The sequence below is a fragment of the Alexandromys fortis genome, unplaced genomic scaffold (assembly GCF_014885135.2).
Source record: "Alexandromys fortis isolate MF-2015 unplaced genomic scaffold, M_Fortis_MF-2015_v1.1 scaffold_10, whole genome shotgun sequence".
Classification (NCBI taxonomy): Eukaryota; Metazoa; Chordata; class Mammalia; order Rodentia; family Cricetidae; genus Alexandromys; species Alexandromys fortis.
Genome location: NW_026067895.1, coordinates 6,969,108 through 6,993,769, shown reverse-complemented (window position 1 = coordinate 6,993,769; position 24,662 = coordinate 6,969,108). Strand labels below are relative to the sequence as shown.

The 24,662-nt window shown below is 43.3% G+C and overlaps 1 protein-coding gene and 1 pseudogene across 3 annotated transcripts in view; both read right to left on the bottom strand.

The window, feature by feature from the left end:
• Positions 1 to 1,288: 1,288 nt before the first annotated feature.
• The window catches only part of Cemip2 (cell migration inducing hyaluronidase 2), a 78,087-nt gene continuing 54,713 nt past the window's right edge, over positions 1,289 to 24,662 (bottom strand). For all 3 annotated transcript variants that reach the window (XM_050158454.1, XM_050158449.1, XM_050158445.1), the window contains 7 exons: positions 20,912 to 21,120; positions 15,080 to 15,262; positions 12,522 to 12,741; positions 9,038 to 9,136; positions 6,557 to 6,711; positions 3,698 to 3,801; positions 1,289 to 3,338 (listed from right to left, as the gene is read on the bottom strand). In XM_050158454.1, the coding sequence (XP_050014411.1) occupies positions 3,142 to 3,338; positions 3,698 to 3,801; positions 6,557 to 6,711; positions 9,038 to 9,136; positions 12,522 to 12,741; positions 15,080 to 15,262; positions 20,912 to 21,120 (1,167 nt within the window). In that variant the 3' untranslated portion in view covers positions 1,289 to 3,141. The remainder of the gene's footprint in view (positions 3,339 to 3,697; positions 3,802 to 6,556; positions 6,712 to 9,037; positions 9,137 to 12,521; positions 12,742 to 15,079; positions 15,263 to 20,911; positions 21,121 to 24,662) is intronic.
• On the bottom strand, positions 15,270 to 20,897 carry LOC126511372 (eukaryotic initiation factor 4A-I-like; annotated as a pseudogene).

Sequence of the window (24,662 nt, the reverse complement as noted above, 5' to 3'; positions counted from 1 at the left end):
GGCCCACACCTGGGCAGTGGGTTTGTCCCACCCTAGCATCTACCCCATCTAGGACTTGCTGGAGCTTGAAGGTACTCTAGGGAACAATACTCACAGGATCTCCATGACTTGGGGCGACAATAGGGTATTCCAGAGTTCTGGTGAGAATCCAGTGATGATGGCACTAGGAACCCGACCAGGTATTCAATGCAATGAATATTGCTAGTAAGGTGATAGGACCAAGGGGTATATACTATATGACACACCGAGGCCCCCAGTGCCACCAGGATGAAGAGGTGATGGAGAGGCAGGAAAGAAGCAAAGAGGTTGTCGTTGTTTTTATTATTGTTTTGTTGGGGGGGGTTCTTATTTTTGTTTGCTTGCTTACCTTGTTTTGTTTTCTTTGGGGGAGCTTCAGGTGTGAGGGGAGGATATGGGAGGACCGGGAAGTGAGCATAATTGGGGTACATGATGTGAAACTCCCAAAGAATCAGTAATTAAAAAAAAAAAATTTTTAAGCTGGGTGAGGTAATGCACATCTTCAGTGTCAGCCCTTAGGAGGCAGAAGCAGGTGGACCTCTGTGAGTTCAAGGCCAGCCTGGTGTACTACAAGAGAGAGTTCAGGACAGCCAGGGCCGTTACACAGAGAAAGCCTGCCTGGAGGAGAAAAAGTCTTTCAAAAAGTAATAACAGTAAAATACTTAGGATTGAGAATCCTGTGAGTGACACAGGTATCTCAAAATAACATACAGATACATGCAATTTTTAAAATTATTTATTTAGCTTTATTTTCTGTGCATTGGTGTGAAGGTGTCAAAGCCCCTGGAAGCAGAGGTAACAGACAGTTGTAAGCTGCCATGTAGGTGCTGGGAATCGAACCCAGGTCCTCTGGAAGAGCAGCTCTTAACTGGCGAGCCATCTCTCCAGCCCCGTGTAATTGTTTTTTTAATCACAATGGTTTTACAGATGGAATCTGGGTTGTGTTTCCAACGTGGTTGCAGGGAGCTTAGAAAAACCAAAACAAAAACACATCACGTGCATCAGCTTGTACCCAAAATCAACGAACTCATTAACTCCAATCTGGGAGGAAGACAGACAGTGGGGCCCAGGCCTGTGAACTTTTTAAGGCTCTTCAGGTGACTCCAACACACAGCCAAGGCTGGGCTCCTCTTATGGAGAAACTTGTTCCCTGACCTTTTAATGCAGTCTTGCAAACCTGTGTGGGCGGTCATCCTTTATTTCCACCAATACCTTCTTAAAATCTGAGATCTCAACAACTACAGAGATTCACAAATACACACACACAAAATACATGCACATGTCTTTTTGTTTATTTAACTTAGGCCCTAATTATTAGTACATAAATCAGAAGAACCAAGTGTCTTGAAACTCGCAACCCTTTCTAAATATTTAAAAACCTGAACTCTAAAAAAAAAAAAAGCACACATCAAATATATTTAAGTCATAATATAACACACACACATCCCCACACACAATTCAATCACCTTCAGGAACCATTACCCGGTAATATATCTAATAGGTAAGATCTCGCTGTACAAAAAAAGAAAAAACAAACAAAAACCCACATCTGAAAAAACCCGAACAAACAAATAACCAGACTTTGATTAAGACACGTGCCCTTCCTGTGAGCACTACAGTCGTTATGGTTTGTCACAGCACTTTGAGGTAGCATGTTCTGTCAAGGAACACAAGTCACGGAGACACACAGTACAGGCATCAGCCTCGGCCCTTTACACAGGAAGATGAGCTCGTCTGTATGCATTGCTAGTGGCAGCCCTAAGATGCCTAGCTATTCACCCATGCAACTCCCCGCTGCACTGCAGCACTCCGACGCATCTTCCTTGTCTGCCAGGCCAGCCTCCTTTGCCACATGTGTCCCCACTGGCTGGAGAAAAGCCCAGTAGGAGGGGCACTGGACATCATGGCGTCCTTTCTTCTTGTGTTTGACAACTACATTCATGAAGAGAGACTCCCGCTTTTAAGGCTATGAAGAGGTTCAATGTTGTCTCCATGATTCTGACCTAAAAAGCTGTCTCCTTCATCACTTGGAAACAATATCTATGGAGAAGCAGTGAGTTCTCTGGGATTTCCTGGTAGAATGATGAGCAGGGAAGCTTAAAAAAAAAAAAAATCCACACACCAAAACACAGGTACAAGATCAAAACCAAGGACAGATTTCTTTTCGAAAGTTAATTTTTGGGGGGAAGAGGGGTTGTTTTAGACAGGTTTCTCTACCTAGCCCTGGCTATCCTGGAACTCACTATGTGGACCAGGCTGGCCTCCAACTCCAGAGATCCGTTTGCCTCTGGAAAGCTGGGAACAAAGGCATGTGTCACCATACCCAGCTCCCTTTGACAAATTAAAATGACAGGGGTTTACAGTTTGGGAAGTGGCTTGCTTCTTTTTAAAAAAAGTCAGCTCAGCTCTTCATTTTAAATACAGATATACAATCAAGACAGGCTAAGGATTAAAGCTGAGAAAAGGTCCACCAACTTCAGACCTGGGTGCAAGTAACCATTTTGTTGTTGTTGTTGTTTGCTTTTTTGCTCAATGGTCACAGATCAAAAAGATTTCAAAAGCCCTTTTGTCCCAATATGGTTCACCTTTCAAAGAGTTCAAAGGTGAACCCTCCAAAGCAATTAATAGACAAATGAGCTAAAGAGTACGTGTCCAGGCAGGAGGGGCATGTGCTGGGCCTGAGTGGCCACTTAAAGCCCTCACCGGCTGTCCAGAAATGAGCCCCCGGCATCACTGAAGGCCAGCCACTGGAGTCGACTGCACAATGAGCATTAGACTTCAAGTATCAAGGTGCTACAGCAGCCGCTGGGACGCCCTCCCCGCACCCCACTATACAAAAAGGGAAGCGCTGCTGAGCGGCTTCTCGGTGCGAGGGGCGAGAGAACTGCTCTCCAAACTCAGCAGCCTCAGGAAGACAAAGGGTTCTCTACCGTCTGCACAATGCCAAGGAGCTGGCACTCGAGCGGTTGCTTTGAGTTCTTTCTTTCTTTCTCTCTCTCACTTTTTTTTTCTCAAACAGGAAAATGGTTCTGTTGGGTTAACAGTGTCACCTTAAAATGTCATAAATTAAATAAGTTAGTTCACATTTTTTTTCTTTCCCAGCACTTAAATTACAGTAAGTTCCTAAAGCACTTTCGAAGCCCGCTGTAAGAGTTCGAGGTCTCTTCTGTGGACACTGCCGGCCCTGGGACACTCATAGTCCTCCATCTGCAAAGGGACGTACTGCTCGAGCACTCCCAGGCCCTGCTCAGCAGGACTCGTGAACAGCTTAGTCCATGAGGGTTTAAAGTTTCCGCTGAATCCCAAAAATACAATACCGCCTATAAAGAAAGAGAGAGAGAAAAGTTGAAGTATATAGCTACCAGTTCCAGCAAGATAATGAGGGAGGTGGGTCAGAGTTGAGCAACACAAAGACACACACACACATATGTATTAAATACACACACACACACACACACACACACACACGAACACCTCCATTTCCTTACGTCAGCAAGGAATTCTTGCCACCCAAATGACAGGCCATATCCCAACACAGTTCCTCTGACACGGTCCTTTATGAAGAAATTATTTCAACGACACTCAAGGAGAGCTCATGAAATCAGTCTAGCAGACAGCACCATAAAAATATTTTCACTGCCGCATCCTAAGGACGTCGTAGGATACTGCAAATACAAACCTTTACTATGAAGATGTGCTGGTTTGACCAATCCCAGAAGTACTAATGAATCAGAGATATTCATCTGCTTGATTTCTCCTCTTGTGCTCAACAGAACGATTGACCTGTGGGTCAAAGTTAGAACATCAGAACCAATGCCAATCATTCAGCACGGATGGAAGAACAGCAGACAAAACAAATTTAGAAAGGAGAACAGGCCAGATGCTTTTCATCCCCGGTGACACAAGTCTCAAGTCCCTGCTGCAAAGGGAACCTCTCATGTTCTTAGGAGGGGCAGCAACACAGGGAAACCCAGAGGAATGGTAACCAAGACTCACGTAGGTGCAAGGGCACACTGGAACCGAGCCTTCGAAGGACTGGTCTACTCTTTAGAGTACTCTATTATTGTACGTGCCATTACCGCTTTATTATGAATGGGTAAACACAAACTTAAAATGTAAATGTAAGGGTTGGAGTGCAGATCATTGGTGAGTGTTTGTCGGTCTAGGACAGAGAGAGGCCCTAGACTCACTCTCCAGTATGCTACAGTAACAGTGCTGCAAACAAAAACAAACGCAAGCCATTCTCTATGGTTTGAAAATGGCTTTTTTTTTTAATTGTTTGTTTTAGTTGCCGTCTTTAGGGCTGCTGAGGTGGCTCAGCAGTTGAGAGCAGTTGCTGTTCCACCAGAGGACTGGGATTTGATTCCCTACATGATACCTACATGATACCTACATGAAAGCTCACAACCACCTGTGATTCCAATTCTAATGTACCTGATGCCCTCTTCTGGTCTCTGCAGGCACCAGGCCCAAACATAGACAGACACACAATAGTAAAAATGTACATCAACACAATGCTCAGAGCAGTTTGTAGATTCCTGCTTTTCTTCCTGGTATAGTTGCTATGGCTCCATGGCTTACTTTAGTATCTGACCAACACGCTATTTGTATTGGTATAATTTCTTTAAAAAGAGCTCTTCAAAGTGGACTGCAATACCAGCTGCCAAGTACTACAGGAAAGTAAACTGTGAGTTCCCACATATAGAAAGTGTGCTACTTGCATAATCTAATTTAGTTAGGGATATCTTGTAATATTAATTTCCATCTAGAAAAAGAATCCCTCCTTTAACTCTGGCTGCAACTCCTTTAGCAATGCAGATACTGTCTTCATTCGGGCTTTGACAAGTGCTTATATGGTACACTTGATTGTAGTCTTCCTAAAGCAGTGGTGATGGGATTCAGAGTTCCTGGAGAGGACTGGCCACAGAAGTCCTGCAGTTCTGAACTTCAATAGGATGAAATTACCAGGCCAGTCTGGAGAGATCCTCACCAGATGCACTCAGGCATGCATGTCTGACGCATGCTTGAACACATGGGTGCATGCATGCATGCAGTCTACCCATAAGCTCTCAAAAGAGACACTGTCAGTAGCACTAGGACTTCATTCTGAAGCTCTGGCTGTCTCACTTTTGCTAAGCAGACCAGGTTGGTCTCAACCTTATATAGTGATCTTCCTGTCTCTGCTTCCAGGACGCTGAGATTACCACTGCTTCTGACCCCTGCCCTGTAACTTCTCGACCCTGTATTAAAATGCAGTATACACTCCTAGCAATCCTAGGGTCCAATGCATACACTTCTGCAAACTAAACACAGTAATATAACCAGCAGACAGCTGGCAAAATAGCTTACCTAAAAAGTCTCTCTAAGATAGCCCTATTGCTGACCCCCTTAGTCACAGGCTCTGCATACATAAATTCAACAAGACATTCACCCAATTTATTTGGGAAAAAACATCAACCAGATGGCGGTGGGTGAAGAAGGTACTTGCCGTGCAAGCCCGATAACCCAAGTTCAATTCCCAGAACCCACATGGTAAAAAGAGAAGAACTGTAAGATACTCTCTGAACTCTACATGTGCACCCTGGCATGCATGGACCCACATCCCTGTCACATAGAACAGAAACAGTGAAAGACTAGGGGGAACATCTGCATGTATACTGGATACAAACACATGCCTTCCCTTAGCACTGTTTCCTAAACAATACAGTGTAACAAGTATTTACAAGGCATTTCCATGGATCTTGCCATTATTCAGAGAGAGAATTTAAAGTATAAAGAAGAACTATGAAGGTTATTTGCAAATATTACACCATCTGAAATAAGGGACACAGGCATCTGCAAATTCGGGTATCTGCAGGGGGAACTCAAACCAAACTTCTCTGGATACTGAGGGAAGACTACAGAGAAATGACCTCCTACACACACACACACACACACACACACACACACACAAACACACACCATGCCCCCCCTTCACACACAAACAACACGTAAATGTTACTCCAAAATATTCTAAAGACTTTATGGGACTTATCGGGAGCAGTTCTGCAGGCTACGAGAACATACATCATCAGATCAATGGGAAGGGCTAGAAAGTCAGGCCAGCCTCACTCAACAGGAAACTTGGGCTCTTTTCATAAATGGCTGCACAGAGCAGCAGGATCTTGAGTTCATCACCTGTCCTCAGTCACAGTCCGGTCAATCTTGAAAAAGAAACATTCTCCGGGGCCTCTTTTCTTCAGAGATGAACGAACAATAAAAACCAGACCCTGCTCTTAAAAGAGAGCTGGGACACACAACCACTTAAACAGTTACTCTTTTCCAGATACCAAGTGACCTGAGCGATGACCTCCTGAATCCCGATCACTGTACAATGCTGTGTGAGAGTCCATCAGTGAGACCAGTGGCAACTGAAGAAAAAAACTACCACACAGAGCCTGAAAGGCTCATGGAGTGAACAGAGCTCAGAAGGAAACCTGGTAATGAGAAGTCACATCATAAGGTAGCTTTTCTCTGCTGCAGGGCAAGCTTGACCTACCTTGGAGGGATGCTAGTCTTTAAATACTCTTCCATCTGACTGACATCCGCAGGAAGGAACATCTTTTTTTCCGTCAGCCGGAAGGGAACGCTGCAGGCATCCACAACCAGGAGGAGCACACCTGCACTCCGGAAGGTGAAGTCCGTACCATTCACCTGAGAATACAAAAGTACCTTGAAGTTGCCACCTCCGTTTCAGAAACATCCCTAGGATGCTTGAGTTTGGTTAGTTCCTTCTAAGCCCAGGCTTCAGAATGTATCATGTTTGGTTTACTGTCTCCCTGCAATGCCTAAAATGGTACCCATAATCCTGCAGATTTCAGCTTCTTCAACTGTAGGTCATGACTGAAAGGCTTCTTGGATGCACAAACCCAAAAATCCATTAAAAAATAAAACACACAATGCATCTTGGGTATTTCCGGCTGTACTCCGTCGTGTTGCATCTTTGTGACTTTACTGGGACCTTGGCTCTGCACATCCGACATGCGGGCTTTACACTGTGCACGCTATCAGCCACATAGTCCCAGCAAACGCTGTTTCAGGCATCTCTGCTGAATCAAGGATCCTTTTGTCATTTTGTATTACGTATTTATGTAAGGTGGCATTCTCAGCACTGATGACTATCACATCGAAGTATGGATAAACTCCAAAAAAACACTGAAGATATTCTGCATCTTAAAGTATCAGAGATGTCGTCAAAATTTAATTCCTTTTGTGAAAATGAGCAAACCAAGCCATCTCACTATTCAAATTTGCTTTAATCTTTGACGACAATTAGTAAAATTAGGTGCAGACCAAGAATTGTTTTGAAATACATTTTAGTGTTTGATTTGTGTAGTTAGAGAAAGAAAGAAGAAAGAAAGGTGGATATAATCCTCTATTTACAAATGTCAGAATATTTAAATTTCATGAAAGACAAGAAATTCCATGATTCTCAGAAATTCAAACTGTGCTTGCAAAAAGCACCTTCCCCTCCCCCTGCCAAAACAAACAAAAAACCATAAGGAAGGGGAAGAAGCTTTCAGAAGGGGCTAACATCACGCCAAGGCCTCAGAAGTGAGTTATGATGTGAAAGTTCTGGAGAAAAGTGTGCCAAAGGAGTCTGCAACCGTTGGTAGAAACCCTGGAAAGCAGGGCTCAATGGTGGCGACAGCAGCCCATGGTGCATGCACATCACATGACTGGGCATAAGACTGGGTAAGATGGCAAATTTCATGGTATGTGTATCTTTCTACCTTAAAACATTGGGGACAGGTGTAAACCTAACTTTGTCCCACATACTTGGGATCATCTTACTCATTGCTTTAACACACGGAGTTCCTGCAGAGACCCCAGAAGGCTAGGGGACCTGGACATCTGCTAGCAAAGAGCTCCTTACACAGAGACCCCCAGACCACCCTGACCACCCTGACTTTGGACAGACCACAGTTGAGTCCTAGTTTCTAACTGGGCCAAAGTCTAGTGCTGATGCTATGACTTGCATTGTTCCAGTGCTTTCTTCACAACCTTCCTTTAAAGAGATGAGGAGCCTTCAAAGAAAAGGCCAAAGGAACTTAGAGGCTATCGTTTCCCATGTCTTAAACAGCCTGGGCGTTTATTTTAATTCATAAAACAAGATTAGACATGGTTTTCCATATTTAATGAACATGAGAATTATTCTTTAACTAAAGATACCTTTCCTGCATAATGATGACTGCAAAGTAATTTAAACAATTTTTTTTAACATTAGCCTAATATAGCAGTTCTCCACCTTTCTAATACTGCGCCCCTTTAATACAGCTCTTCATGGTGTGGTGATCCTCCATTATAAAATTATTTTGCTGCTTCTTCATAACTCTAATTTTGCACTGTTATGAATTGTAATATAAATATCTGATATGCGACTCCAAAAGGGACACAACCCCCAAGTTGAAAACCACTGGTCTAAGAGTAATAAATAAATAATCCTCTTGAAAAAAAAAATAACCCTGAAACACAGCCATTTTAAGAAGCCTTTACACCTTAGCTGTATTCCTGACACAAGTAAATCAAACCCGTGATTGGTCCCAAAAGTGATGCATATTACTAGGACTGACAAGCAAAGCAAGAAGCCACAGCAGTGCACAGACATGCCGTGCTCTGCGCTTCGCAAAGGCCAAGAAGTGATGCTGTGGTTCGAAATCTGTGCTCCTACAACTTCATAGTCTGAGATTCTAATCCCCAAAGCGATGGTATTAGGAGATAGAACCTTTGAGAAATGAGGGGAAGCCCTGGTAAATGAGACTTTGAAGGTAAACCCGAGAAATTACAGGACACAGAGAGGAGGGGCAGTCTAGGGAGCCAGGAACCTAGCCCTGCCCCATAGTACTTTAACACAGCCTCCATCTCAGACTTCCTAGCTCTAAAACCGTGAGCAGTAAATTCTGCTGCTTCTAAGTTACGTGGACTATGGCATTCTGTTGCAGCAGCCCCAAAGACTGAGGCCAGGCCAGACTGTACTTACAGAAATAACAGATGGCTCTCCTCGCTGAGTTTCTGCTTTCCCAGGTGACTGAAACCGTACAGGGAGGTAGCTCTTGTGAGGGTCACTGGTAAACACCATCTAGACAAGAACACATTGCATCTTTGAAGACAACTGTATCCATGTCCCACGGGTTTCTCAAAACATATTCAATTATCCCAAGTGGCTATTTCTTTATCTGAACTTTATACACCCACTTCATGACCTGAAATTCTAGATCATGCATGTAATCCACAAAGTGTATGCTTCTTGATTTCTGGAACAATCATGGTTTCAAAGAAGAATCTTGTTAATGAAATCAAAGTAACTGGGGGTCTGGCTTATTGGTCCATCACACGCTTACCACGCATTCCCACACAATCAAGTCAATAAAACTAACTCAGTAATATGTGCTAAGTGTAAATCTTTGCAAATATGTCATGAAAAAATGGGCACACATCTCTTTAAAGATGATTTCTTTATCGTTTATGTATTTATGCAGTGTGTGTGTTTATATGAGTATGAGCAAGTGTTCAGGTGTCCATGGGGGCTCAGAGGGGGATCAGATCCCCTGGAGGAGCTACAGATTACTGTAAACCAAACCACCCTCTATCAGTACTAGGAACCAAACTCCTATCTTCTGCAAGAACAGCGTGCCATCTCTTCGGTCCTGGAACACATCTTTTTTTTTTTTTTTCTTTTTTTTCTTTTTCTGAGACAGGGTTTCTCTGTAGCTTTGGTGCCTGTCCTGGAACTAGCTCTTGTAGACCAGGCTGGCCTCGAACTCACAGAGATCCGCCTGCCTCTGCCTCCTTCACCCTTCCCTTTCACTGCTCCAGTTTACTCTTGGTCCCTAACGTCCACCTCTCCGACCAATGTGTCTCAGTCACATTTCAGGCAGATGAACAGCATACAGTCCTGACAAATCACCATCAACAGTTCCGTGGAAGAATAATCACCATCATACCAAGCAACATTTGGAAGCTGAGTATGTCCTTTGAGTCTTAGTTTGGGGGAGAACTATGTGAATCTTTCTAATTATTCCCAATACACATGTGGTTGGCTCTAAGATATAACAAAAACACTCCTCTCAAGTTTCCAAGTAAACATGATGCTCCCCAAACACTTCAAATGCTTCGCAGCTGCACAGCCAATCAACTGCACTGTTCCTTCCTTTTTTCTTTGTGAGGTGGGTTTTCTCTACTGTAAACCAGGCTGGCCTCAAACTTGGAAACCCTCTCTCCTCAGCCTCAAGTACTTGAGATTATAGGCACATATCACCACACCTGGCATCAACACTTTTTAAAAATGAATTCTTCTAGATGTTTGTGGGTATAACAAGTAAGAATGCTAAAGGTAGGAGAAGAAGCCAAGGACACCAGCGATGATCAAGTTATTTTGAAAAGTTATTGATGTGGGATGTCCTTCTGTATATGTGTTGCTTTTATTGGTTGATGAATAAAGCTGTTTTAGTCAATGACTCAGCAGAGTAAAGCTAGATGGGAAATCTGAACAGAGATATATATAGAGAGAGCAGGCAGAGTCAAACAGACACCAGCCAGCTGCAGAGGAAAGAAGACATGTAGAAAATGAGGTAACGCCATGGCCACATGGCAATACATACACTAATAGACATGGGTTAATTTAAGATCTAAGAGCTAACTAGAAATACGCCTGAGCCACTTGCCAAACAGTGTTGTAATTAATATAGTTTCTGTGTGATTATTTGGGTCTGGATGGCCAGGAAACGAAAGTGCAGTCTGTTTATAGGTTAACAAGTTTATTCAGTATTGAAGGATATTATGAACACTGCACTAGACCATTCAGTGTCTTCCCCAATATTACCTAAAAGTGAAAATATTATATGGGACTGGGAATCTCTGTGATAGAGTATGTATTTAAAATGTTCAAGGCCCTACATTCTGGACAAAGCAAGGAAAAGAAAAGAATTTACATGAGAGCCGGGCGGTGGTGGCGCACGCCTTTAATCCCAGCACTCAGGAGGCAGAGAGGCAGAGGCAGGTGGATCTCTGTGAGTTCGAGGCCAGCCTGGTCTACAAGAGCTAGTTCCAGGACAGGAACCAAAAGCTATGGAGAAACCCTGTCTCAGAAATCCCAAAAAAAAAAAAAAAAAAAAAAAAAAAGAATTTACACAAGCCAGGCAAGAACCTCTATCTAAAAGCATATACCCACATGCAAGCACTCTTCCTGCACGTGGAGTCTGGAGCTTCTTGGTGGCTTTCTGTTTTACTTGAATGGGAAGGCAAAGATCATTAGCAAATATGAGAGTGGGGTGGTGACAGCGAATGACACTGCAGAACTGTCAGCAAGGTGTGGTGGCTGAGGCAGGAGGATCTCAATTTCAAAGTGACCTTGAGCTACAGAGACTCAGGCTCAAAGCACAATATAAAACAAAATAACAAGGGAAGGGGGTACAGAGGAAATACTTGGAGGGGAAGACAAAGGAAAGGGGTACAGAGTGGATGCTGGCCCAGGAATGCACTGTCAGAACCATCTTTTCCTTCACTTATTTGTTTCTTGGAAGACTAAGCATGTCGCGTGGCCATTAGTTCTGGAACTGGTCTGACTGTCCTTGGAACCCCATTTGTGTGCAGTTCTAGCGGGTTACTTCCACTGCCATGTTTCTTCAAGATAACTGGGACATATTCTGAGCAGGCGCACTTTTACCACTAACCAAAGTCAGTCTGCATTTTCAATTACAAGAACATATAATAGCATATACTTCAAAATAGTGACCATACACCTTTAAGAGGCGAAATAAGTTTTGACATGAGCTGAAATTTCGCACTACTAATAAAATAAAGAATTATGGGGCATGGTGGTATATGCCTATAATCCTAGAACCCAAAAGGTAGTCAGAATGATCAGGAATTCAAGGTCAGCCTAAGCTACATAGTAAGTTCAAAGCTATCCTTCGATTGATGAGACCATGTCTCAAAAAACATTAAACACATACATATACAAATAAAACACTTTTATAACATGTTTAGACATATAAACCCAAAGGTAATATTGGAGCAGAATCCTAAACCTAGGAAACAATTTTAACCACACAATAACCTTCCATTTTAAACCATAAAACTCATAATCAAGGTAAATCAACCTATCCAGACAATAGACACTTTTGATATACATGGGGACTGTGTTGCTTCTTATGTGCAACACACTCTAGACAAAATCCAAGAGGGGTCAGCAAGTGTTTATAAAGTTGCATGGTAGGGGGACTGGAGAGATGGCGCAGTGGTTAAGAGCTCTGGTTGCTCTTCCAGGGGTCCCACATTCAATTCCCAGCACCCACTAGGCAGACAATTGTTTGCAGTTCAAGTTCCAGGGGATCCGACATCCTCTCCGACATATATATATATATAAAAAAAGTTGCATGGTAGGTTCCAAAGCCAAGTATTCCTACTGCCAAGACGAGAAACTATGGCTTCCCTCCACAGGTCCCCTCCTCCTCTCTGCTTACCTGGTGGGTGCCACAGCCCTGACAGAGTCCTGTAAGCATGGCCGGCATGCGCTTGACCGCCGAGGGCTTTCTGTAATACTGTGGGTACGCTTTGGCCATGCAGTTACTGATGTCTTTGGAGTCTGTTGCTGCCTGAATCTTGACTCTTTCGCATCCCTGAGATGAACAGTAACTGTGACCATCTCTGTGGCTATGGGCTCTGAGATACAGAAACAATAACCTGTAAAGTAGAAACCAAGTCAATTGATGCTCGTTCCTCTCAGAAGCATAAAACTTCCCCAATGTGATTCATGGCCAAGGGGATAGTTCTCCAATAAACAAACTTTTCCTTAAAAGAAAAATAAATTGCAAAGCTAATAAAATGTTTCACTTTCCTCCCTATCCCCACAGTGTCTCAGATCGCTGCCTTAGGGAGCGCTGTGATACTTTGATTCAATCGCCCTGAAAGACATCCAAGTTGACTTCTGGTTTAAATTAGTTCAAGGGGTCATCTGAGAGGAAGGAATTTAGCTTGCCTCAAAAACTTGAAAACTATATTTATATTGAGCTTAGAAATGGAAAATGAATATTGACTATTCCTTTTGTGGTTGCTGCTCATAAATCATCGTGGAGAGAAGGATAATAAAGTAGCAACTGTGGCTTGTTTAACTAAGGTCAAGACAATCAAAGCCTTGGGACTCTTTCCAAGAGCACATGGGCCTGGGGTCCATCCTTCTCCACGGGGCCAAAGCCAGTGCTGAACTAAAGTCTCCCTACCAAGATGAAAGGGAAATGTGTGTTCTAAGAAAAGCTGCAGCACTGTCTGCAAACCTAGTGTTTCCAAACCGGAGGAGTCAAGATACAAAGGGCTTGATTAAAAAGTGACTGATTAATCAAGAGGTCACATTGTAAGATGACGTCAATGCAAAGTTACAACTGAAAGGTAGCACACAATCTAAGCTGATGATACAAAATTCTCAAAGATAAACAAAAACATTATAATAAATTGGTTTTAAAAAGTAAGAGCCAAGCGAGGTGGTGCATGCCTTTAACTATAGCACATGGGAGGCAGGGCAGGTAGATGGATCTCTGTGAGCTCAAAGCCAGCCAGGTCTACACAGAGAGTTCCAGGCCAGCCAGAGTTTATAGTGAGACCCCGTCTCCCCCCGCCCCCACAAAAAAAGGTAAGAAAATTGGTGACTGTCCAAACATCTAAATGGGCAAGAGCCTTTTAGTATATAATTCAATGGTCAAAATGAATAGAATTAAAAAGAAAAAGATCTTCAGAAGCTGGATATTTTTTAATAACCGAACCAGAAAACAATGTCCCATCTTTGTACGTGCACAATCGCTAATTTGTGACCACTGGAATGTCCTTACAAATTTGGTCGTTCCTTTTTTTTTGTGTTTGTGAAAATTCAACTAGCGTGTGGAAATTCTGTCGTCATTAAAATAAATGACCCGTTAGACTGCTTATATTTAATTAGAGGTCGAAACTCGGAGACTCTTAAGCTTACCACACTGGCTGCTGGGTACTGGAGGGCAAACGAGCTGCTTCATATACAGAGGCTAGCCAGATAGTTACCAGAGAGCCCCAACTTTCGTCCCCCAAGCAACTCTGCTCCCACTTCTTCCCACTCTGAACCGTTTGTCTTCCCCAAACATGCCATGCCCATGTTAGTCCATGCTTCCATGCATCTGTGCACCGTTTCTTCTCCTGCGCCTCCTCACCCAGCTGTTTCCACCTCCCCGACTGCTCAAGATTAGCTAACGTGCAGCCTCTGCAGGATGTCACTGTCCTCTCAGCTCACCTGTGAGTTACCCACTAGGGCACGCTAACTACACCGCTGCAGACTTACAGCATTTAAACTTTTCCCTCTCTGATAACTTCAGTGACTGCGAATTTACTGCCAATATGGAGTCTATCTACGTCTGTATCTTTACGCCCAGACAGCAGCCGGCCAGCTTACGGACAGAGTTGGAGGGAGCATGCTACTTGCTGGAGAGAAGAGGAGAGCAAGCCTACCATAGCCCACAGGCTCAGAGACTGTAACTGGACAAAAGCAGACAAAGCCACCAGGACCCCAGGAGAGCAGGATAAGAATTAAAAAGTAGAAAGACGCAGCCTAGAGAAAGTTGGAAGCAAACATGCCACGGTTACACAGTGATGTTCAGAAACTCACGGTCAGCTTGAGAACTAACCTTAAGTTCGTAGGGGAAATGGACTTCCAATGAAATATAAATAGTATCTCATGTAATTATTACAGAGTTGTTGCGGAAGAACAAACTAATTTCCAATTGGGCCCACTGATGGCTCTTGACAATGATAATCTCTTCCCCTAAATTGCCTTAATAAGTAAACAGCAAATATCTTCACTTGAGTCCTACTTCCAACAATAATTATCAGTCATCTGAGCTGTGCTCCTAGCCCCTAAGAGTGACGTGCCTAAGTGCCCACGCCAACTGCTCTGCTAAAAAAGAGCTGCCACACCCCGTCCGTTCTTAGCTATGCAGAGGAGCAGGAATTTCATCGTTAAAGCAAAACAGCATTAGTTCTCATCACTGCTTCTGTGGATTACCCTGTGCCAGAGTCAAAATAGAATTTCCTCTCGGACGGCTTCCTCTGCAGCTCCTCCATCGACTGTGCCGGCTCATAGTCTTCCATCCTGGACAGAGAGCCATTCTGCCGCTGCAGGAAGCCGAATGTAACCTGAAAGCTTGTGTTGGATGGGTAGCAGAGGCCAACTCGGATCCAGTCGTCCCTTTAGGGAGAGACAGAAGACAAAGTTCACACCTGAGTTAGCGTCTTTAGAAAGCTGCAGCACATGGACCTTTCAAGCATGATCTCTCTGCCTCTTGAGTCCTGAGCCTGAAACACTTAACTGGTTCCCAAATAGCTTGTATTAATGTATCTAGAACAGAAATATGATCGACCAAAAAAAGAGAATATTTAAATACATTTAATATTTAAATAGTATACAACTTAAATATTTATATAAATATAAACTTATATATAATATATAATATAAACTTATATTTATATAAGTATAAAGAGAAAATATAGAAGATTTCAAGAGAAGTTGGAATTTATTTGTGAATTAAAGTTAGACAACATATTCTTCAAACAGACACAGTTCAAGTTGCACAATTAGTTACACTAGTGTACAACAACCAACAACCTGACATCCTGCTTTTCCATCCATGGCACAACTGAGAGGAATGAAGGCACGTGCCATTGATCCCTACCACCAAACTACTGTAATGGTCTTCCCGAACATTCTGAGATATGAAATTACTTCTTTAAAAAAAATAAAATTTTTCTTTCTTTTGGCATTTTCTCATGCGACATTTTTATGGCGATGAGATAAAATATAACCTAAACTTTATCACTTTAATCATTTCCAATTGTAGAGTCCAGTGCATTAATTATATCCACAGGGCTCCACCACCACCGTCCTTGCCGTAACCTTTCTCTATCATTCTAAAGAGCCTTAACATACAGCAAGAATTTAATACTACTCATACATTTTACCAAGTAATCTCACTAAGGAATAAACATGAATGCAGACAAAAAGCTGCAAACGCAAGGATGCCCTATGAGGTATCGTTTATAACAGCAGAGCACAGCAGAAATCCTCAATGTTCATGACTGTTTGAACAGCTACGGTCCATCCACAGGTCAGAAAGTCTGAGGGTGAAGGGAAAGGGGACTCTAATGTTTATCTGCCTTGCGTCAGTTAGGGTTAAGGATTACTCAACTTTCTTTTTGGTTTGTCTGTATTTTCCTTATTATGTTTAATAAGTACAGCATTTAAAGTTTGAAAGTGTTAGCTTCAGAAGTAGTGTGTGACCTCTCTGTAATCACACTAAATTCAGAAAAATTATTCATCTCTTCCTCTGGCTTCTGCCCGTCATGAAATTTTTATGAACTTTTAGCTAATTGGGCAAGGAAAAAATGACTTTATTCCAAGCTTGTGTTGATTTTTGAAACTTCTAGGCTCACTCCTTTTACCCTTCAAAAGTCTCCCTTGTCCAGAACTGAAAGTTTGCGTTGCACTTTACAGAGCATCCCACCTCAAACCCATGCTTCAACTCAACAGAACTTGCAGAGCGCGGACTCTCTTTGGCATTCCTCCCCACCCTTCCCACTGTTCTTTCCTCAGTGACTTCTTTGCAACTAACTCCCTGGCAATAGCAGGCTGGGCCTGAAGAAATAGTACCAGGAACCAGGACTGAACGTGGGGAGACCGAGCAGGGGGCTGTTGCAGGCATCTGGGCAAAGGTGTTGGTGGCCTAAATCCAGCCATAAACTATGGAGACTGAACTGGAAATATCTGAATGGCACTAAGGAGCCAGAAATGAGAGTCTGCTAGCAATGGGATGGAAAGGGAAGGATTAGCATAGGGAATGAGGTGGGCATTGGGGCTTGGCGGTATCAGTAGAGAAGAAAATGATGGTTTATTTGCAGAACCCACCAATCTCACATCAAAGTTGTCCACCATCGTGAGCACCCAGCCTTGGAAGTGAGCTACTCATCCCCAAACTCCCAGTCCTTTTCAACTGCTTATTAAGCAAAGGCAACAACTCAAAGCTTCATAGCCAATAAGATAAACAAGCTAATCAATTTCCAAGTATAGGCTTGAGGAGCTGCATGGAATCCCAAGAGCTTGGCCACAACAAAATTCTAGATTATCTTACCCTGCAGCTTCTACATAGTCAACGAACCAACTGCAAATTGAAACTATTCAGAAAAACAAAACAAACTACTATAATTGTTCTGGAAATATAAACTTTTCCACCATTGTTCCTTAACAATATAGTGCAACAACTGTTTACAATGCTTTAACACTGAAAGCAATCTACAGATGATCCAAAAATACAGGAGCATGCATACGTGTGGATCACATGCAAACATCATGTGATGTGACCATCTATGAAGTTTAATATTTGCAAGGTTTCCTAAAATCCAGCCACCCAAAGACACTGGGCAATGACTATTGCTCCCCTCCATTCTCGTTTACATTTCTATGCTTTCTCTAATATTTTCTTACATTCCTATTCACCAAACCCACCATTCTGAGAACAGGCCCTTTCTCAACTCTGGGTTTTTGAACAAGACTGACAAGTTACAAGATATCACTACCTCTCTGTGTCCTGGCTCGACTCCCCTAAGCAGAGTGCAGAATTAGTGTCCCCATCCTATGTCTACTAAAAAAGACTTGGAAGATGATGACAATGAGGAGGAGGAGCAGCAAGAGGAGGAAGAGGAGGAAACAAATATCTATTTACTTGATATTTCCCCCACCTCTCTAATGTGAGCTCATTCATCTTTATGTCACCTGACAGACAATAAATGAATAAACTAGTGAGAAATAGAGCCTTGGATTAAACGGGACACTGTGAGGAAAGTCACCTGGTTAACTGATACAGTGTGGTGAGACATTATTAGAAAACCTCTCTAACATTGTAAGATTCTAAGAGATTTTTTTTTTTTTGCCTCTAAATGTAACCTTTATCTAAAGAGAGAAAAACAAAACAACATTTACATCCCTTAGCTTCCTTCTCTCCCCATTCCAGCTGTTCTTTAGTTCTTCAGGATTGAACCCAGGGAGCAGGACAACCCCTCAAATGGGGTGGGGGCATCTTTTCAGTGAAAGTGTTGTAGAAGTCCCAATGTCTTGAAGTATCTTCTTGTCTTCTGCTGTAACCATGTTAAAAGCCACACTTTTAAGGTCAAACTGACCACCACAACCAATTCTGTGGATGTAGTTTGCCCTGCTAATGGAACAGTCATAATTGACAGCTTCTGACCAGCAGATCAGGGGTAATTAATACTCTTCTAGACCAGACCGGAACTCCCTCATGGTCACATCTCATTCCTTTTGGTCCATATCCCCAAACAGCGCACGCCTTTAATCCCAGCACTCGGGTGGCAGAGGCAGGCGGATCTCTGTGAGTTCGAGACCAGCCTGGTCTACAGAGCTAGTTCTACAGAGCTAGTTCCAGGACAGGTTCCAAAGCCACAGAGAAACCCTGTCTCGAAAAACCAAAAAAAAAAAAAAAAAAACAGGGAAATCCCAGGCACGTATCCTCTCGGTGAGCCACCTTTTCCTGCTGGTACTAGTAAAGATTATTGCCTGGGTGACAGTATCACACAAGCCACAGTGTGTCAAGCTTCCATTCCTCTCGTTCCACACTGATGTACATTGGCGGATACCCTTCAGGGTCAATTCTTCCTTCTTGACAAGAATCTGAATGGGGTCTCTCAGTGAACTTCTTGGTGACCTCAAGGCATTGCAGCTGACAGTAAAACTACCAGGTACTGTTGAGCTTTTGAAATTTATCATAGATACGGTCCTTGAACCCATGGCTTAACGTTTCATCTGCCTTATACAGTACAAACATCTTGATGTAGTTGGAGGACAGGTATCTCAGGTTAAGCATATCAAACACCTGGCCAGGGGTATTCACAATTATATTGGGAAGCTTCCATCTACAGCTTCTGCACCTAAACACGTGCACTGGTGCTCCCCAAACAGGCAAGACAAGAGGCACCCATGCAGTCTCTTAGTGCCATAACTATGTTTCGTATCTGCTGAGTCAATTCATGAGTGGATACCAGAAAAGCCCTGAGTGGCTTTTACATGTAATTCAATCTGCTGAAGAATTGATACGGCAAATGCAGCAGTTGTCCCAGTCCAAGAGCGGGCTTGAACAATCACATCATAACCCCTTGACACAAGGAAGATTGGCTCTCTGCTGGATGGCAGAGGACTTCTCAAAACCAGAGGCATAAATACCACAGAGGAGGTATTCAGAGAGATTCATGCCACCAAATCTCATTCCAGTTACTCTGGATGATGGCTTCAGGCTCCGTCCTATCAGGGCCATTGTCTCTGGATGGAGAATCCTGATTCATAGACATGATCCTTAGTGAGACTGGAACTTTTGCTGGACCTCACAACCAAGTTAAGAATACTCCTTGAGGCCACTTAAGACTGCTACCCTACTGTGTACTCAGCCTGTCAGATTAACTTGCCTTTAAAAAGAACACTGTACCAATCAACCTCACTTGCCTTGGATTTCCTATGTAATCAACTTTTACAAACTAAGTTGTAATTTTAAGTTATGTTCTCTTCTGTGTTCCTGACCCAGAGTATGTTATGGTAATAAATGCTGAAAATAGCAAATGGGTTGAAAGCAAGCATATTAAAACAAACATCCACCACAGACGCTGGAAGCCACACGGATACAGGCTGATAAGATTGCCTGCGGCGATGCTTGCAGTACCGTTTGTTATCTGGGACAGTTGGACTCAGACTCATGAGTCAGTAAAACTTCATTCCCTGTGAAAAGGTTTAAGATTTCTCTAAAGTGCCCACCTTCCTTCCCCACGTGATGCTTTCTGTGCTCTTCAATCGATAGAGTGAAGCCCAAAGCCCTTTGCTAAGGACAGATGCAGAAGCAGGGACGGGGACAGACAAACAGCATTTAGGCAGGCAGATTTCAGCGCACACAATGGGCAGTTTACAGGGAGGAGGCAGGAAGAAAGAGAAGTGGAGAGTCCAAATCTGGGCTTGAAGCCTATTGGTGGGAAAACTGCTTCGACTGACTTTCCTGAGGGCAACACCAGTGCATTGTGGGGACTCAGAGGTTATTATCGGTGCACTGAAAGTGACACACGACAAGACAGAAGGATACCTCCAGGCAGGAGTGGAAATACCTGTTATTCATGCCCCAATATGCCTTCCTCTTCTCCTAGAAGCCATTACCAACTACTCATGCCACTTTCTTTTGTCCAGTCCACACCTGGACTCAAAATTCTTCCACTACGGTCAGCTACTGTGATTCACACCACAATCCTAGCACTTAGAAAGCTGAGGCAGGAGGACAGTCACTACATAGCAAGTAGACTACAGTAGACTACATAGCAAGGTTCTACCATTCCTCTTCCCCACTGGTGGAGGGTGGGGTAGAGAAAAAAAGAGAAAAGAAAGCAAGCCAGCCTTTTAATTTAATTTTCCACATGCTTACTCAGAAAACCACATAAAACTGAGGCCAGCATTAGAAAACTGCAATCTCAGCAGATGGCTTCAAAACCTGTCTTCTGAGTTGATGATACGGCTTTGAGTAGAGCTCTTGCAAAGATACTTGAGGTCCTGGATTCAACCCAACTACCTCAGATAGCAACAGCAAAGCTGACCCCACTGTGAGGCAGCCTTCCCATACATGACATCTGATAACAGAGAAAGAGCTGAATCGGCCTGTGTAACCGATTCACACTATCACACTTCCATGCACCCAGCCTGCACAGACTGCTTCTCCGCAAGAGGAAAGTGCATGCCGTGGCCATCCTTTTCTCTGCGGACTGCCTGCGCAACGGTTTGCGATGACACAAATAAAAACATTACTTGTTGAAGTTCACGAGGTACAAGAAGGTGATACGTGGCGCCGGACCGTTCCAGTGGATGGTGTAGCCCTTCTCCAGCATGACGACGGGCTGGTACTGCGGGGAAATGGCCCTCTGGTTGATGCCCCGAAGCACCATTGGGTGGGATGGGTACTCATCTCGCGTGATGATCATGCTAAGATTCGGAGTGTTCCATGTCTGAACATACACCTTTAAGAAAAAGTTAAGAATTGAAGGGACGTGAATAAAAGGTGAAACAGCTCCAAGAACTTACCCAGTACATGTCAAGAGTCTGTGCTTTGTAAAGGGATTCTGTGGTAAGTGCCAGACCAAATACGCAGTGGTCAAGTGCTCTAAGCCATGCTTATGATGTAGCCTGCTTGAGCTAGACATGGCTAAAACCAGACCCTCATTCCGCTAGCCAAGATCATCATCAATTCCAACACCACAGGCCAGCTTATTCATCAGAATGGCGAACGGCTGTGGCTAGCACAGCTTGTCACAGAAACCAATCAGCCAAGGCAGGGGAAACTGATATGCCCCAGGCAAATCTAAGAATCCCCTCTGACCTAAGTGGTGGTAAATTCATCTCTAAGAGCTCGGGCTTTAGTCTTCCATGATCTCCACTTGCCCAAGAAGTCATTTTTCACCTACTCATAAATAAAAGTTAAAAAGCTCTCTACAGCATCTGGAAAAACATGTTAAGCTTAGATAAACTGGAAAGTCCTGAAGTTTTTCCAGTAGCATTTGAGCCACGTTCCAGGCCAAACTAAAGCCTTCTGCCAAGGCATCCTCCGCAGGACACGCCTCAGAACAATTTCCTAAAATAAATCAATATCCAGCAACATTCTCCAGGAGAACAAAATCATATGCAGAATACTAACATTGTACCCATAATTCCCTGGACTCTTCTAGAACTCCGTTCATGGCTTCTCCACTTTATGTTCTCGGAGTCAGAATCTCTCTCCAATACATCCTCTTGAAGATTTTCATTGTGTACTGACCCCAGTTAAAGATGCAAAATAAAAGCAGGAAACTTTGGAAAAGACTAGCAATTATGTTTCTTTAAATACATTTTTGGTATGTGTGTGTATGTGCGTGCGCACATACGTGTTCATGTGCACACTTTTGTGTACTCTTGTATGTATATAAGTGTGCACATGCATGTGTGCATGGGACTGTGGAGGCCAAAGGATGACTCAGGTGCCACTCCTGCTCAGACACTGGCCACCTCACTCTCTAAGACAGGACCTCTTACTGGCATGGCCTCATCTATGAGGGGTAGGCCAGACAGCCGCTGGGATCGACTTGCCTCTGCCTTCACAGCCACAGGATTACAAGTGTGCACCACGTTATTGTGCTGTTCCCTAGCTTTTAAATATAGCTTTATTACAGACATGGCAGGCATGATTATTATTGTAGGTGTATTCATACTTAGCATACACTTGAGAGAGAAACAGACAGACATACCAGAGGACAAGCTGAGGCCGTGGGCATAACCATGGGCTCCCAGTATGAGCACTCTTCTTCCTGAAGAACCTTCAAGCCAGTGAAGAGTGGATGGAAATTCCCCCTCAAATACTGATAAGACTAGTATAAATAGAATAAAGAATAGCAATTCTGGAAAGCTAGGTGTGGGGGCACACGTCCTTAAGCCTGGCACTGGGAGGCAGGGACAGGAGAATCTCTGATTGGAGGCCAGTTTGGTCTACAGAACGAGTTCCAGGACAGCCAGAACTACCTGTCTCAGAAAAACCCTGTCTCAAAAAAACAAAAAGAAAAACAAGCAAACAAACAAAAAGAATGACAATTCTATTTGACATTCTGTGCCAAAAATGCACACTATGTTACTTCTAAGTGAAAGCAAACAGCTACAGATTCGGGCTTCTGCTCAAATTTCAAATCTTCAGAACTTCTGACCCATGGTCCCTGAATTCTCAGAGTCTCCTGGGAAGCATGTATGACTCAAGCCTTCCTTCAGCAACAAACAGAACTAAAATGACTGCCCTGCTTCCTAAGGTGGAATGATTAGGTTTGTATCTGAAATAGCATTACAAATCCAAAGAGCCAAATGGTGGTCTGAGTAAATAAGTGAGAATCTGTAATATTTAGTAAAAAAAAAAAAAAGAAACCTGGAACTTAGGAAAATTACGAGCTATATAATCATATACCACATACTTTACAGATGAATAACATCTTCATTAGTGAGCATTCACCATTTTCAGTCAGTCTGGCACATGGAGACACACACACATACACAAGTACACATGGTTAGCAAAATAAATAAAAAACTGCAGCTACAAAAAGAATAAGCTGGGCAGTGGAGGTGCACATCTTTAATCCCAGCACTCGGGAGGCAGAAGCAGGAGGATCTCTGTGAGTTCGAGGCCAGCCTGGTCTATAAGAGCTAGTTCCAGGACAGGCTCCAAAGCCACAGAGAAACCCTGTCTCAAACAACCAAAGGGGGAAAAAAAAAAGAATAAAGGCTCCTTATTTTTCTTTTGTTTTAATTTTAGAGTATCCATAGAGTCTAAATATTGGCGGGGACATTTAATGTGGATCTGGGCAAATCTGAATAAGAACAAAATGAGAGCTGGGATCACATTTTAAACCACTCTCTTTTCTTTTTTATTAGCTGTAATTAACTCTCCATCCACCCCTCGCCCCCTCTGAAGGAATTGGTGCTCTGTCACCACCACCCCCATTCTGTTCAAAGGAATGAAAAATTCCCACAACAAAGAGTTACAGGAAATGCTGTCCAGCCTTGATCCCTCTCGAGCCTTTTGCTTGTCTACAGAGAACAATCTAGACTTCTTTTCTTTTTTCTTTTAATTTAAGAGTAACATTCTTTTAAGTCATTTCAAAGTCAAAAGAGTAATGATGAATTCTGCTCTAAGGCAACTACAGAAGGCTGAGAAGATGAAAACCACATCAAACTTGGGGTACTTGAGGAAACAATGAGTGAGAACCCACAAATGCGTACACTTGTGTTTAGCAGGCTGTGAAGCCACAGGAAAACCACACAACAACGAGAGGCATCTGGTATGGGCCTTCAAAGTCCAGTGTGATGTAAAACACCCCCTGTCCCTTGTTCTTCCTCCAGTTTCCTTCTTTGTGTTCAAATCAGCCCCTTCTTTTGTTCTGTAATCTCCTGATTTTTTTTTTGAGACAGATTCATACTCTGTAGCCCCAGCTAACCACAAAATAGAGATCATTCTTCATTAGCCTCCTGAATGCTGGAATCACAGCCATGCATCACCACACCTAGCCTGGCCATCTATTATAAAATCCCACATTTTTTCCTGCTCTAAATAAGGGGCTGAGGATTCTATCCTCTTCCTCCAGATTCTGGGTAACTGACGCCTTGGTTCTGTAAGATCTTCCACCACCCCAAATCTCACGGTTAAAACCAGCTTTGTTGCTTACAGCGACTCTTCAAACGGCAAAGGCCAGACCAATGCTAAACGTGTTACAGGACAGCCTCCCGTCCTGTCACTGTCCTCGTTACACACAGCCACAAAATACCTTTGAATATGCCCACTTCTCATTCCAGCAATAACACAAGTCCAGGGTTCAAATCCCGTCAGCCTGACTTCAGAGCCTGTGCTCTTCAGCATGCATACTTTGCCAGTGAGCCTCTCATCAGTTAAAGCACACACTAGCTTCATCATTTCAAAGAAGCATTTCCCTGTGTGTCTGTCCGTGCTGTCCCTCCGTGACTCCACAGACTATCATCATATCACTAGGATTTC